The 16,116-nt window shown below is 43.2% G+C and overlaps 4 protein-coding genes across 4 annotated transcripts; 1 reads left to right on the top strand and 3 right to left on the bottom strand.

Annotated features, from left to right (window-relative positions):
* Positions 1-2,061: 2,061 nt before the first annotated feature.
* Positions 2,062-3,006, top strand: EAE98_001116 (uncharacterized protein; the record flags this gene model as incomplete). The annotated part of the gene is made up of 1 exon (XM_038948733.1): positions 2,062-3,006. One exon carries the CDS (start codon positions 2,062-2,064, stop codon positions 3,004-3,006), a length of 945 nt encoding a protein of 314 aa, XP_038814999.1.
* A 1,532-nt stretch (positions 3,007-4,538) lies between these two features.
* On the bottom strand, positions 4,539-5,150 carry EAE98_001115 (uncharacterized protein; the record flags this gene model as incomplete). Its single annotated transcript, XM_038948732.1, has 1 exon — positions 4,539-5,150. The coding sequence occupies one exon, from the start codon at positions 5,148-5,150 to the stop codon at positions 4,539-4,541; it is 612 nt and encodes a 203-aa protein (XP_038814998.1).
* Positions 5,151-9,458: 4,308 nt separating this feature from the next.
* On the bottom strand, positions 9,459-11,241 carry EAE98_001114 (uncharacterized protein). The gene is made up of 2 exons (XM_038948731.1): positions 10,627-11,241; positions 9,459-10,535 (listed from the first exon to the last, which is right to left on the bottom strand). Exons 1-2 carry the CDS (start codon positions 10,921-10,923, stop codon positions 9,621-9,623), a joined length of 1,212 nt encoding a protein of 403 aa, XP_038814997.1. The 5' UTR covers positions 10,924-11,241; the 3' UTR covers positions 9,459-9,620.
* Positions 11,242-12,361: 1,120 nt separating this feature from the next.
* Positions 12,362-15,159, bottom strand: EAE98_001113 (uncharacterized protein; the record flags this gene model as incomplete). The annotated part of the gene is made up of 4 exons (XM_038948730.1): positions 12,362-12,491; positions 12,552-14,290; positions 14,347-14,661; positions 14,764-15,159. The coding sequence occupies 4 exons, from the start codon at positions 15,157-15,159 to the stop codon at positions 12,362-12,364; spliced, it is 2,580 nt and encodes an 859-aa protein (XP_038814996.1).
* Between the last annotated feature and the right edge of the window lie 957 nt (positions 15,160-16,116).

Genomic DNA, 16,116 nt, shown 5'->3' with positions numbered 1-16,116 from the left:
GTGGCTGTTCTCGGGCTGTGTCATCCCTACCTCCTTATTAGCACGCATATACCGGTGCCACCATACTTCGTATGTACCTCGCACTTCGAAGTTCGCACCGCAGCCAAACGGAGAATATTGCAAAAGCCCGGCAGCTCTGCAGAGATTATATTATATATAGGAATTAGCCTATCACGTCGCCATAAGTTCGGTCATACATGATAACTCTGGATAGCATCAAAACTCGGGGTTATTTGTCCCTTTCCTCTCCCAATGTTTTCCGGTTTGTCCATTTGGCTACGGTATTGCTCACTGCCCAGTACCCCATCATGACTATGTGGGTATCAGCCTCAATTGGCGGCAAAATGACGTGTAGAAATGAGCGCGTGACTTCACCATTTTATTGTATTGTGTGTACGATATTCCCATTTTCATTTAGGAATCGGGAATCATGAATCACGGGGCATGGCTGTCTCATGAAGTCGCTCTGGAGTCAGCAGCAGTGTCCCAGGATTATTGAAATCTTCAATTTTTAAAGCACTGGCTTTTTTCTTCGACCTTATTACTGCCATCGACAAACTTCATTTTCTTTACAAACACGAGTCGATATTTTTCATAATTGAACCAAGGGATCATAGAAGGATAACTTATAGGCAATCTCATACTCCCTTCTACACTTTCCTTCACATACCACTCACTTACCTAATTTGTTTCGCTCTTATCAAAAGAAGTTTTGACTTTGCTCTATTCTTGTCGCATTCCCCTTGTGTTCTCTTCACAACGCATGTTTTTTGCACCTAGCGGCTGGACATCCAAACAACATAGTATCTAGTGGTTGTCTTCCAAATATCATTATTTCGACGCATATTTCATTTTCGGTCGCGAATATTGGACAATAAGAGCTAGATGGGTCCATCATTAAGCAAGTGCTCCGAATATGCCTCGAGGTTGGAGATCCAACGTCTCAATTCATTCCACCCTGGCCATGCTCAATAACTATTCCAGTAGTGAATTTCATAACCAGACTGTAGGGTCTTCTTAAATCGTGTGGAGAGTGGAGGACGATATCCAAGATCATCCACAGAAACTCAATTTACTTGCGTTCATTTCTTTCCTTCGTTTCATGCTGAAGAATGCAGAATCTAAAGTACATTCTGAGCGCGGATCATGCCTGGATAATGGATCCACCCATACATGATCACCTGTCATAATCTCACGGATTTTCATATACACTATAATTGAACGCGGTTGAGAATCCTCTTGAAACAGTCTTATTTTCATGAAGCGCAGTAGGTATATATATGGCACTACCGAATTATGTAATCTTACACCAGTCTCAATACCCAAATTCCAATGCACGACTTTTCTCTAGTCCTCGATTGATGTCATGAGAGAAATTTGGAAGGGGAGGAGATGCAGGGAAGCGATTAATTGAGAACGAGTGTTCGCAGGCGATTCTGATTCTTGCGTATTCCTACACGAATTAACCTATTCTGCAGGAAAAAGACATTTACTGATCGAGTATGCATCTATTCAAGTGAAGGATCCAGTACGTTGTAAGGTATGCGTAATGTTGGCGCCAATCAAACTAAGCGCACAACAAACATTCAATCGAGGGATGAAGCGACCTGAGATACGTCCAGCGCTTAGCTGTAGGACGACTGAAACTTCGTCGCCCGCCACAATTTTGATGTCTTTTGTAGATGGCTTATTGATAAGTATGTATGGTGGCCGTCTCTGGTCGAAGGACGATGGCTGAGACGGTCTAGAATGGCCTTTATTTTGTATGTATAGATTCATGTTGGAGTCGAAGACCAAGGCAGACCTTTCCAGGGCAAGGTTTCAAACAGCTGATCTGTTGGTAAATGAAGACATATATTTGCGTCATTCTTTGACTGCCCCATTTTCTTCAAAGCTAAGACTGAAGCTGGTTTGAAGGAAAAACTCGACTTCTTACTATTTTCCCCCGAATTTTCTTTTCTCCATTTCTTCAATTTGTGTTATCTGCTTTAAGTTACTAGTTCTAGAAGCAATATCCAAAAATACACAACAATCCACACATATCTCCCGTCTTGTCCCAAAATGCACACCCTAACCAATCTCCTCCGCTACCTTCCTCTCATCGCCTTTTTTCATCCTCCCGTCTCTGTTCTCGCACACACATCCTCCCAAGCCCCTCTCACGTCACCCGAAAAATGTCTCTCTTACTCTGCTACCTTCCTAACCCCCTACACCTCCGGCGCCCTCGAACCACACGCTTCTGCAAAACTCCCCGGCTTCTGCGAAGGGATTGTTGAGCCTGTTGCCCTCCATCCAAATATCGTTGATGACTGGGGATACGTTTATGATTTCAGTTCTGGGTGTGGATGTGATGGAGCGGGAGGTGATGGGAGTGAAAGATTCTGGGTATATTTCCCTGTTGAGATCAACAGCATTGAGAAAGATGAACAAAAACACATTTTCGAATCCCCGGGCCATGCAGACGAGGAACTCAAGAAGAACAATCGAAAGAAGAAGTGCCATGGTAAAAACGAGAAGAAAGAAGAAGAAATGGAAATAGAGATCATGGAGCCCTGGGTTCTACACGCGGAAGGATGTGAGGATAATAGAGGAGATGCGGAAATCAACGGAGGACTAGGAACGTGTGAGGAGGGGATTCTGAGAACGTGGCAAATGGGGGTTAGTAGGGAGGATTGGAGAGAGATGAGAAGTGATGGAGGAATGGTTTGGATTGTTGAGGGATGGGATAAGTGTGAGGAGTTGGAGGGGAGATTGGGACATGTGGGAGAGGAAGAGGAGGTGATTGAAGAGGTGATTGAAGAAGAGGTGATAGAATTTGAAGTTGAGTATGAAATCGAAGAGGAGATCGAGTATGACATTGAATTCGAAATCGAAATCGTAGAGGAGAGCGTGGACGAGGATGAAGTTGAGCATGAGCTTGAACTTGAGCTTGAAATCGTAGATGTAGAAGATGATGTTGAGGAGGAGGAACAGGAGAAAGTAGAGATACTAGATGTCGAACTTTAGAAACATGTAGGTTATTGAGGGAGGGGTTAAGTTAGAAGAGTAACAATGATCTTTATCTTGAAATATAAATATATCAAGTAGGTAGGTACTCAATACTATTATTACGATAACGATTACGATTTCTATACAACAAACCACCAATTTCCAAACCATCCAACCATCTATCCAACAACCTAATTATCCATTATCCATTATCCATTATCCATTATCCATTATCCATTATCCATTATCCATTATCCATTATCAAATCCACAACCCAATCAAAACCACTTCCCTCCCAAGTTTCCCCTCCTTCTCCTTCCCTCCCTCTCTCCCTCATAAATCCCAATCCCAATCCAAATCCATGCACACAATCTCGCATTACATAATCCACCCAACCACCCAATCACCCATCCATTCGGATTCGGAAATCCGCCAAATTTCCATTTTCCGCTTCGAAGAGAAAAAATGACCTCAAAAACTCCACTCAGATGCATGATGCATCTTGATTCTTGGTGTGTGTGTGTGTGATGCGAATGCGCTGGGCTGACCAAGATGCCGATACTTCCTTCTATCTCCGATTTAGATTCGTATATTGATTGATAAATGGCTGCTGTGCCCATTTCTCTTGTTGTATTTTTGATGTGATTAGTTTTGTTTATTTATTAATTCATTCTCTTTGTTCTTGCTTCTTGCATTTGTGCTATATGTTCCCGAACGATTTGCTAAGACAAAGTTATTGGAATTATTCAACTCAATTTCACATCAACAGTCACAAAAGATGTAAAAGATTCATCAAGTAGTTGGTGGTCATATCATTAGCATTTCCCATAGTTCCCTCCATCCCATCCAGTCATCCATTTCGCTCCAATACTCCAAATACAGATTTTGCCCTCATCTATCCACGTATGATATGTATGTATGCAATGTATGAACATTCTCATCCCCATACCACTACCACCACAATCGTCGCCTCGTATCATCTATGCACAGCAAGAGAAATCAGAAATCGAGCAAATTTTCCATCGCCCTGCCTCCCTCGAACATTAGGCACGACCGATGATTAGAAAAGAGAAAGAGTGTCTCCACGCCATGGACCACATAACGTATGCACATCATTTAGCTATGTCATATGCAATATGTCGTAACGGAAAAACAAAACGTTGAAAAAATGTTGGTGCTTTATGCTTATTTCACCCTGCGCTAGGAAAGAAATAAGAAAATAAGAAAAAGATGCTCCGCGAACGCCCAAGAACGATGATGTGATTGAAGGACCGACATCGAGGATAGTGTATGTACAAGGCGACTTAGTTTAGGATTGGGTGATCAATCGAATTGGAAAGGCCAAGAGATCTGCAAGTCTCATGCTGCGAGGTATTTGTGTATAGTGGGTCGAGAATGCAGTAGCAGAGGATGTGCTGTACGCCGGTATAGACGGAGATCATGACTAGACACGATTAGCATCAAATATGTCATCGATTGACATCGATTGGCATCGGTTTAGCAGAATCGAACATACCTTATACACTCATCTATTGGCCAATTCATTCCAATTAGCTGGGAATGGCAGTGTTGGTGCTCTGCGAATTTTTCCAGACTCCTCCTCCAACAGCTCTAGAGACACCGACACCAACACCGACGGCAAGAGCAACGACCACCAAAGCTATCAAGACCTTAATCCAGATTCTTGTCTTTCGATCGAAATTAGCCATGCAACCGCAGATGCCTGCACTCAGTCTGTGTTGTTTCATAGCCTTCTTCTTCCTCTTCATTTGTTGTTGACCGGGCCATACCGTACATTCCTGCGTCGCACCCGTCTTCGCCTTTGTCAACAATGCCCCACTCTTCGTTGTTTGTTGTGGTGTAAGACAAGCTTCAACGTCTGTATCGTACATCGCAATATTCTGCTTCGACGAGGATTTTTGTGCTTCGAGCGAATATCGTGTAGGGTTTGGGTTGTAGAATGGAGAGAATGGAGAGGTCTCTTGGGACAGACTGCTTTTCTCGTATCGAGTGTGAGTTGGACTTAAAGAATGGGTAGAGTCGACATCTTCGATTGTGCTGAGAACGGATTGATTGGATTGTGTGCGAGAGGGAGTAGGTCGATTGATGGTAAGAACGTTCGTGTCGACAAGAGTCGATTTTTCATCGACAGGGGAGGACATGATGAGTGTTTGACTTAGTGTCCCTTCTTTTAATTCAAGAAGGTTCTTTGGCTCGAGATATATTGGTATATCGATGCTCGAACGGAGGAATGATTGATAAAGGTGGTTTGAAGGTTACTTTAGATAGTAGGTAGGTTCGTAGAAGCTCTAATCCGTGGTGCTAGCGTACTCTTTTCGAAACGAGGTAAGAACGACCGAACTTTCTATTTTTGAAAGATCTTCGAATTGTTGTTTTGAAGAAGCTTTTATTCTCCAACACAAGACCAATAAGTGATTTCGAATTTCTTATCGTATGGAGTCTGTGACAATTGATTCAATTAAATTCCTTTTGAAAAGGTTGGTTGTCAAATATGATTCAGTTGGATGGATGATTTGAATGAATGATTGAAGATTTAGGCGTATGATTCCTCTCGGGTGTTGCTCAGAACCTAATCGTACAGTAGTAGTAGTAGTAGTAGTAGTAGTAGCAACTTTGGTGAATCCGATTGAAAGAGGACGATAACGAATAAACAATTAAGGATCGAAGTGATACTTGTTTTCTTTTGTATACAACAAGAACAATTACTATGATAAGGATCGAATGGGTTATAAATTAAGAATATCCAAGAAGATGAAAAGGATAGAGTCAAGTCGAGTCGAGTCAAATAGCCATAAAAAAGGAGGGGAGAGGGATTAGATATGCATGAAGGTATTTTTTTGTGGTTGCGCGATAGATACTGACTACACTACCTAGTACTGTAGCTACCTAGTTAGCGTCTACTCCGTATACGTATTGTCTAAGCGACTAGGGACAGTTGGGGAAAAGAAAAGATAATAAGTACCAGCCAGAACGGTACCAGTGAGTAGGTAGGCTAATGTACGGAGTAGCAAGCAAGCAAGCAGCAAGAATATGGATATGAACAGGTATTTCTCCTCATAACCTGGTCTGGTCTGGTCTGGTCGGGTTTGGTCTGACCTTGGCTCAACCATTAGGATCCATAGCTAGTACCACAGTGCCACTCTATCTCATTCCTCCACTTCAAAAGTTCAAACAATCTTCATATCCATTCAATCGATCCAGTCTACCCAGTCTACCCGTCCCGTCTATCTATCAGTTCTACAAGTCCACATAATCTAATCACCAACTTCCAAGTTCCCACTCCGCAGACCTTCATGCCGGCATTACTCGTTCACTAAATTTTTGGATAGCCAGCATCTAGTAGTCCCGTCAATACTCAGTCACGATATCCATTCATTCGTCCATTCTCAAGTCTATTGAAACACCAAACTTTCCTCTTCTTTTCACTATCCAAAGTAATCTCGCTCTAGAGAAGCTGATCCCTTCCTGTTCCTAGATTTTTGATACTAGGATCCCGAAAACTAATCTCTTCTCAGCAAAATAGTTACACCAAGACCCGCCAAAAACCACCTTTTACCCCTAATAAATCCTTGTACAGCACGGAACACTAACTTCATTCTAGACAAGCTTGGATAGGAATCAGATACGCTCGTTGCGTTTGATAAATCGATATGCGAAGAGCCTTTGATTTCGATATAGTGCTTGAGATTTGATCTTCTTCAATCATTATATAAAACTATTGGGTTTACTGCGGGATAATAGGATCACGGTTCAGGAGTATCGCCACGGTGATGGTGATGGTGATGGTGAAGCTGTAGCTGTAGCTGTCAATATCTCATCTCCACTTGTTTTGTATGTACGAGGTAAGTAGTACGACTACGACTAGTTTATTGAACGTTTTGTTTCTGCAGTGTAGACAAATGACAACAGGATGGGTTTCTCGTGGAGGAGGGATTTTCCCGTTGTGTACCTATCTATGCGTAGGTAGGTATGCACACTTCGTACCAAAAAAAGAGTCGTATGCGCTTGTTAAGGTTATTCTGTACGCCTCAGCGTTACACACCTGGTGCAGAAAATAAGCAAGCTTCCGGCAAAGATATTGAATTTGGTATCACTTCCGATGCAGTAGCAGCGATGAGATAGAGAACTGGATAGGATGAATGCATCAGAGCCACATGCAATATTCTCAGGGACTTTCTATGATGTTAGCTCCTTTGCCACTATACACACTTCATTAAATCTATCCGATCGAGTTTGGATTGCATAAACCTTGGAAGTGCTTATCGCTTCAATACAAGATCTCATGGCGTGTCTAACACCTGATTCACTTCTATCTTCTTATCTCCATCTTGGGTCTTGACGCGTGGTGTACGTATCGTATCGTTGCTTGCATGGCATGGTGGCTATACAATATCTGTTGGTATAAATATCATGAATACGGCAATACGACGGTCTCACTGGATGGACCACAAGCTTCTTTGCCCACAATACTCGAGTACAATAATGGATATCTGCAATGCCCCAAAGCACAGACTCAAACAACCCATATCATATCATATCATATACTACTATAATACTAGACAGGAAGATAATATGGACCCGAGTAGATAGGGAAGAGATAGCTATGTCACAAAGTACGGTATGAGCGTCGAAAACAGCTACGAAATATCGTACGTCCCAAATTTCCCTTCTTGAATCCTGCCAATATCTCTCTCAAGTTTCAAGAAACTGCATCCCTCACCCATATCCCATATCCCATATCCCATCTTCCGAAAATCGACAAAGCACCGATACGCATACTCCAAACTAATGAATTAGCCTTCCACGCCGCGAACCAACATCAACTTGATGGCAAAAACTCAATCATCACCCAATAGCGAATACTCATCCATCAAATCTCCACCTTCCTATCTCACCCGTTTCGCTCCCAGGAATGACATTGCCCAATCACAACATAAACACCATATACCAAGCAATTACCTCGCTTCTTCACCCACCCACTCTCTCTACTGTCTACAATCTCATCCGCGGGGTCACCTTTTTCAGAAGGGGTGCTGTGCGTAAAATCTATTCCATGCATCATGCATGAAAGAAAGTTATTAGCTTTTCCAATTCTTCTGACTTCCTCCCGTCCGCTATCTCTCTCTCGCATAGAATTGACGAACAAACCCAAGTTACCTAACAAACCAAAGCAAACTCAAACAAATAAATAAAAAATCTCGAACTGATGCGCGGAGTTGCCGATATTATTGCGATGTTTGCTTGTGCGTGATACTGGGTATCTGTTGCCCTCCCCATCACAACAGATGCGCTGTTCAATCGTTCGAATCATTAGACCGGAAAAAATCATCTAATTGATCAACAAACTCTTCTTCTAGCCTTCATCTAACATGACTCCCCTCATCGAAATTTCTAGCGACGGCACTTGCCACGAGGTTTCCATACTCAACCACATCTACCTAGATCAATACCTCAAAAGGCTCAAAAAGAAAACTAAGATAGGGACGAACGGACCGTCTAGAAAAGCCCGTGAAGCCACCATTGTTCTAGACATTGAACGCTTGGCATTCCGCGTACCAAGCTCCCCCATTTAATCAAGCGTCATTAAGCCTTTTTCCCAGCAACTAAAATGTTCCTTGGAATATAGTTTGAATTTTAGACTGTTGATTCCGTTGGTCTGGAGATTCTCTGTGATCTTTTCCTTTTCTTTTGACTCGATTTGATTTCTGGATTCGATCTCTCGATTTGATTTGATATGCTACATACGGTAGTGCTGTTACCACCCTGCACGTGTGTCGGAGAATTCCCAGTGGAAATCTCCTGTGCGTTCTGAAAATTGGATTAGGTCATGTGCATGGACGTGAGGATCTTTTGATTCTCGGGAGGGGTTGGAAGAGAGTCAGGTGGTATGATTGGAATTAGAATGCTTTTTCCAGCTTAGTTGAGGAAAAGGAAGTCATCGAAAAGATGGGGGTACAGCAGCGTGGGGAAGATAAGTTGGTGGCGGAATTGAAAGAGCCTCGGAGAAAGGTAGTTGGTATATTGATTTATACTTTTTTCTTCTTTTTATGCTTTACGTTTATTCTTTGCCAAGGGCATCACATTATCTACCTACCGTCTGAATGATATACACGATCTTATTGCACTGATACAGATAGCCAAAAGCTTGCCTGTACTGTCAGTGTGTGGACCGGAGTACTCAGACAAGTAGACATCTTCGAAGTAGAATGGAAATTCTCTGCTTTTCTTTTCGTCATTGTTACTTGCTTTCACTGCCATTCAGCAATGGATCCGATGCTGAGATGAATATCTACTATTTCAATTCAATAAATCAATGCGGAGTGTGCAAATACACATGTATCTTTCTATCCATAATCCTCATATGCTACGTGCTGAAGGTTTGCACATTACAGTTAATATATTTACTCACAAACATCCTCAATGGCCATTTTTGCTTGATAGTAATTCATTAATTAACTAGAATTCAACGCCCAAACTGCTTTTCATCCTCAAGACTTCCAACAGTCCTTTGGTCCTGGCATCTCGATCATCTACACTACAACGCTCTCAAATTTTGCATCCTTCTCAAATTCATTATCTCCTCCCAATACCTTTCTTCCGTTCCATAACTCTTACGAACCCGCCAATCCCTTCTCTCCCAACCAATCCAGCCAAACTCCATATGCTCCCGTCGCATTATAATGCAAATTAATACCATGTCCAGTATTAGGCTGTATATAAGCCTCGAAATCATTCTCGCCAACATTCGGAAAACTATCCTTCACCATCGCAGCCAAAGAATCCGCAACCCCTCCAGTGGCCAAACAATCCGATCCACAGTAAGGTAAATCCGCATCCCCATCTATGACCATAACCGGTCCCGCATAATTGTTAGTCATAGGTAAGGAACCCAATGTAAGAAGTTCTCCTTGTGTAACGGTCTGCTTTGTGCTTTCGGCATAGGTCAGGATCGATGGATCGTAATAGTTGGGCTTGAGGAAGAGATATTTGTTTGCGGCCGCATTGGATGAAACCATGTAGCCTGCGGGCACGGCTTCGGGTGACGACAACGAGATATCCGTAGTCCCTATATTGGCAGTAAAATTAAAGAATCGAGACGGTTGGTTTTCCTGCGCTTGTTGGAAGTTTCCGCCCGCGGCAAATAAGGATACGAAGGAACTGTTCATCGTGAATCCAGTCAATACGATTCCGTCGGTGATGTTGGGATACATGTTTGCTAAAGCGTATGTTTGGGCGCTTCCGAATGAATGACCAATGTGCACGATTCGGGTGTAGGATGTGTTCATTGCGGATGGAAAGGTACCACTGCGGAGCATGGTTGTGAGGGCCGCGGTGGCGGCGACTTCGATGTAGGATTGAATTTCATTGAGGGGTTCGCCGTGCGAGGAATTACCGGTTCCGAGACGGTCGAAGGAGAGAGTGTGGTAGGAGTAGTTGGTGGTGGCCGTGTCGATGTAGGAGTAGTTGAAGTTGTTGTAGGGGAGGTCCCAGTAGGTTTTATCGAAGCCGATACCGTGGGTTAGGACCTGTATGGAGAGTTAGTTTTGGATTCCCATACGTTCCAATCTGATATGTTCATAATACATCAGACGAACATCAAGAAAAAAGAAAGCTTACCTGTATCGTCGGGTTACTCGAATTATCCGCATCGGGTCTACAATACATGGTACTGATATTGTAAGTCCCAGTCGTCGTCTGATATCCCGACAAAGCTATATCCGTGAAGTTTCTTCCCTGCTGCGTTACATTGAGGAAGAAATCGGGAGTAGTGAGATTGCTTGTTGGAACCTCGATATCGAATACTGCTTGACGAGCAGATATCGTAACGGGCACCGTGGCATTAATGCATGTTTTCGCCGTGGCTGTCGCCGCAAGAAGCGACAAAGTACTAATAAGAGACGCGCGGGATTTCATTCTGTGATTCTTGCGAACTCGAGGATATATGTAATTTGTAGGGGCGGAGTATGGAAGGAAGAAATAGAGAAAGAGGAGAGTAGGACGAGAACATATAGAGTTGGAACATTGGGATGGATATATACTACCCAGATACTCATATCACATTAACCTCCATCATAGCAACCCTCCCTTCCAGATATCACAATTACAAATACCCGTATACGAAAATCCATTTCCCCAACCCTTTTCACGCAAGCCCCCAAAACCCCGCGAGGGGATCGACAAAGCAGTGTGAATATTTGCACATCGTGAGCACAAACCGAGGAATAGCTCTTTTTACCCCAGCTCTTCATTGTTCGCTAGATGTCTTTCTCCTCGTATCAAATCACTAGTTGGATGTTCAACCTTTAGAGTTTCCAAACTATCAACTCCCTAGCGCGGAACTGAACGCCGTGCCATTGACTTGTCAATCTGAGAATTCAGTCGTTTTTGTGTTTCCTATACTTTTGATTATTAAATCATATCATATCATATGTAGATAGAATAGATACGTGCAATCACTGATCAGTCACTACATAGCTAGCTCATCCTCAAAAGAACAACTTCCCTTTACTTTTTCATCATTCCGCCTATCCATCCACCACTCCATCCTGGATATCCATCCATCATCTCAATTATCAACCCCCAAGTACCGATACCGCAGGTATTTGGAATCCAACTAAAATACCCGTGAACCTTCAACATCCGCCACCCGGGACACTATACTATTTCCCACCCGTCTTGCATCCGAGCACTAGGTCGTTCGGCACTCGGGAGCTCGCGAGTTGGGATGAGTTGAATAGGTACGTCATTGTGGTTTGGAATTTGTTTGTTGAGTATTTGTTTTTTGTAGATGATTTTTGCATTGGAAATACTAGGTATAGATTTGATGATGGGGTCTCGAAGGAGTACTTGAGTTAGATGGTTGGTTTTGATCGGGTTTTGGGAGGTTGATCTGAAGGGGGTTTAGATAGACCAGTAGATACTACCATACTGGATTATTCGAGGTATTGGGATATGTATGAAAGCATCTATTGCGGTTTGATGGTAACCTAGGTAGAATATAACAGTTGGAGGGACAGCAAATGAGTTTAGATGCATTTGCTTTTACGGTACTTCCAATTTCATGAATATAATGGTCGGAGAAATGTTCTTTGATCGAGACCAACCTGGAATCTATGTTACATACAATCTATCAATTTGTCAAAGTCTGCGCTCACAAGTGTGCTTCATACAATTATAAATCCAGAGGTGAAAAAATAATACAACTCGCTATAGCAGAACTTCTCAAACTTTTTACAGCCAATCTCACTACAGAATGGAAATACTCAAACCTTCCTGGACACAAAAGTCTCTTACTTCAGTTGCTATGCAGAAGTTTCGCAGCCGGCGAGGGACATAGGATAGTGTCCGGCCGTCAGATTTCCAGTTTCTCCAACTCCATGGACCCCTGTCTACCCGAAGTTCTCGAAGGACTCGCTGTTGGAGTCAACGGCTCCAGGTCTTCCATTTTGGTCAACAAGTAGCAGGATGCATACATATTGACACTATTGGCTAGGTTAGCACATTGCCAATAAGTTCAGAAACACGAATGTCGAGACACTAACCGATCAATACATGCCCCTCCAATCCTCGCGCCTACTCTCTTACCTACGAACCCCAATCTTTCAAATGTGGAAATATACCATGGCGTCAGTGCTGCGCTTCGCAATAGCACTCTGCCCCCCAACTTAAGCGCACGATTCAACTTCCTAATCTGCTTTTCCGCAGCCTCAGCTCCCGGATCAAACCAATCCATACTATCCATAACCACCGCAATCGTAAGCGTACCCGGCGTGATTCTTTGAATCACTTCATCAATTTCATCCGTATGGATTCTCAACCCGTCAAACGCATCATGACGAGATAACTTTTGATGTGATTTCGGACGCAGATAATCAGGGTGACATCTCTGAGTATAAGAACCTTGAAGACAAACTAAGTAATATGGATTGTCCTCCCCTATCAACGAATTTTCAATCACTGGATCTAGAGTCTGAATCATATATTCCCACACCGCACTTCCCTTGCTCTTCTTCAAGTCAGTCTCCGAATGTTCTAGCGGCGAAGCATTTCGCGCTACGGATTCAGAAGCTATGTAATCCGCTTCCAACATATGGAGCTGATTTTTCGGAACTCCAAGGGCTTTCCAGAGAAAGGTTTCTTGAGATACGACGAGGTAGGAGAAAATTCGGCTCATGATTATGGGTCGGATTTTTGTTTTCCAGACTTCTCGCTGTTCGTTGAGGGTCTTGGAGGTGAGCAAAGCTTTGATTTCGTTGCTAAACCCGAGGGTTTGGGATAGAAGACGGACAATGCGGATGGCATGGCGAGAGCCACCGGTTTCATAGAGACCGCGAGAGCTGGTGGTAAACACGTTGGCATGGGTTAGCCAATATTGGAAAGCCCTGGAAGACATGTGAGGCGAGAGACGTGTAAGAAGTAGTTCTCGAAATTGGGGATGTTTCCCAAGACCGAACAGTTTCCAGAAATCGGAGTACGGGAGGGCGGCGAAGGAGGCGACTTTCAATTCAAGAAGGTGGTTTTGGTTGGGGTTTAAATCAATAGCGTGGATACGACGAGGAGATTTGAGGGCGTAGGAGAGGATATTGTCACCTGCGCTTGTTATTGCTAAGATAACATCGTCGCGAGTGATGTTGAGGAGACGTTCGTCCACTCGGGTATCTTCCCAAGTAAAGGCGTAGATATATTCTTGTCCAAATTGGGTGTGTTTTTTGAGCTGATCATCGTAGTGGATTCGCCAGTGATGATTCTGGTAGAAGAAAGAAGGGAGTGGCAGATTTGCTGAGAGATTAACGATGGCTGCTTCGAACGCTTTGGATCGAATCTCTGGTAGTGTTGATCCATCCGCAGTGCGGGATAGCGTTTTCGTATGGTTGATAGGAGACAGGTACGGAGATTCTGTTACGGCGGCGTCGAGACGTTCAACCATTTCATGCGGGTAATTTGGAGCTGCGATTGAGGATGCAGGTTTCTTCTGACAACCAAGCCATATGTAGTATGGAATAAAGCCTAACAAGTTATTTCTTGAATCTGCGCTGAGAACAGTTCCAAATCGATATTCGAGGTAATCTCTACGACCAGCCTCTAGATTCACACGATCGACATCGAACCATGCTCGCCAGAAAAGTCTCCCTAACCAGTTCACATGTCGATTTATCACGCCGCCAGTGTAGTTTCTACAGCTAAGATCCACGATCGATTGGACGTAGAAATCTACAACACCGACCATCCCCGAGGGAGCGAGTAAGTTGGCAAGAGAATCGATGACAGAATAAAAGTCAGGCTATAAATGGTTAACAACTGGAACATCCAATCTCAATGTAAGCGTCAAACACTCACAATCATAGATAAGCTGTAGGACAAAGTAATGAGATCCGCACCACCAACAGCATTCGAATTCGAGAAATAATTCGAAGTAGGCGACCGCGAGAAACTGGCATCTTCAAGATCGATATCTTCGTGATCTTCTAGACGAAATGTGCGAGCATCCTGACACACAACCTTGACATTTTTCCAGCCAAGTCGCTTGAATCTCTTTCGTGCAACTTCACATAGACTGGGAGAAAAATCAACAAGATAAACGCTAGAGAAGAACTCTGGAACCGAGACATATTCAGACATCGCCTCGATATTCCATCCAGTGCCACCGCCAATCTACTCGTGATTGTTAGCATTTTTTATATTTCAGAAGGGCTCGGTTGTGGAATCGTGTCATCTTCGACATGTTCTAAGCCAAAAAAAAAAAAAAAAACTCACATCGACCCAAATGCGTTTCGTATCATGAGTACGTTCCCTACTCGCCTTATTGACCAGTTGTGCCGCCACCAACGCCAGCATATCTTTTCTCCCCCTCAACAACCTCTTCCTTGTCGCATCATACACTCCCGCCTGTGCTTTGTAGAAACTTTCCAGTGCATCTTGCTGGCCATTTTCGGTACCATCTCCATTATGCGGTTTGAGAAACGACGCATAGAAAAATCTCAAGAAGGATTTTAAAGCACTAGGATTTTCTTCATCTTGTGCCGAGTTCTTGGGGTAAAGAGAAGCATTTCTTGAAATGAAAATGACAGCAATGAAGATGAATAAAACCACAACTGTGGTGAAGATTTGATTCTGAGGCTCTCTTAAAATGTTAAGGGTAAGAGAAGCCATGGTAGTCTCTCATTACTCTGGGCAAAGAGATCTTGTACGTAGTTGATAGTAAAGATCGATAATGACAGCAGGAGCAAAAAAGAAAGATGAGGGGTAAGAGTATGTAAAATATCTAGCATAATCGATTTTCCATAATTATCAGTATCAATACCCCTCATTACCCGATGAAGCAACAACGGTGCTCCATTTAACCCATGTTGCTCAAGAAGCTGATCAACCTATCGAGCTACCACATGGGCGACTATCAAACTGAAGTTCCTGCATAGCAATTTGCATCAAGGGTCCCCCTACGTTAGTATGAAGATAGCCTGGGGACTCCGCGTCTCATAGGCTACCTCTTTCAGTGAAAGAGGCAATGATTCCGGGGATTTTCGTACGTGAACAGCTTCCACTATGGTCTATGATCATCTGGTCGTTTAGTGAAAACCTTGGGGAATTGAGTTGGATCCCATACTCCTATGTTTGAAAAATTGATTGGAGGTAGTCCGTACCAAGTAAACATGTGCATAAAAGCAAAGCATTAAAAGGGTCGTTGGAAGCTTTAGTATTTGTTCTCGCATTGACCAATCATAAATCATAAAATTCGCACGCGAAAGTTGATTGGCTATCCATCTTAAGCGATGGAGATGGAGAAGTGCCCAGATACCTGGATATCCAGTACTGGTTTCAGAAACCTGCACAAATCAACGTAACGATCAAGGGCTCACTTACTCGTGTAGTCTGGACACACTTCACAATTGCTTACAACATTCAATCACCAAGTCTTCTGCATAGACTGGTCGCAGATAAGAAATCGTTGGCCATGGCCAGTTGCATTAATACGAATTCATTTTAAGACTAGGCTATAGCTTCACATCTAATGCTGGTCATACAACATACCATTTATAGAGGTATGCGATCTTTGGCCACCAAAACTCCCGAGATAGATATTCCCAACACTTTTCCGAAATAACAACA

Source organism: Botrytis deweyae (genome assembly GCF_014898535.1).
Source record: "Botrytis deweyae strain B1 chromosome Unknown BDEW_002, whole genome shotgun sequence".
NCBI classification, from domain to species: Eukaryota; Fungi; Ascomycota; class Leotiomycetes; order Helotiales; family Sclerotiniaceae; genus Botrytis; species Botrytis deweyae.
The sequence above is the reverse complement of the archived record's forward strand: the minus strand, read 5'-3'. Positions and strand labels throughout refer to the sequence as shown.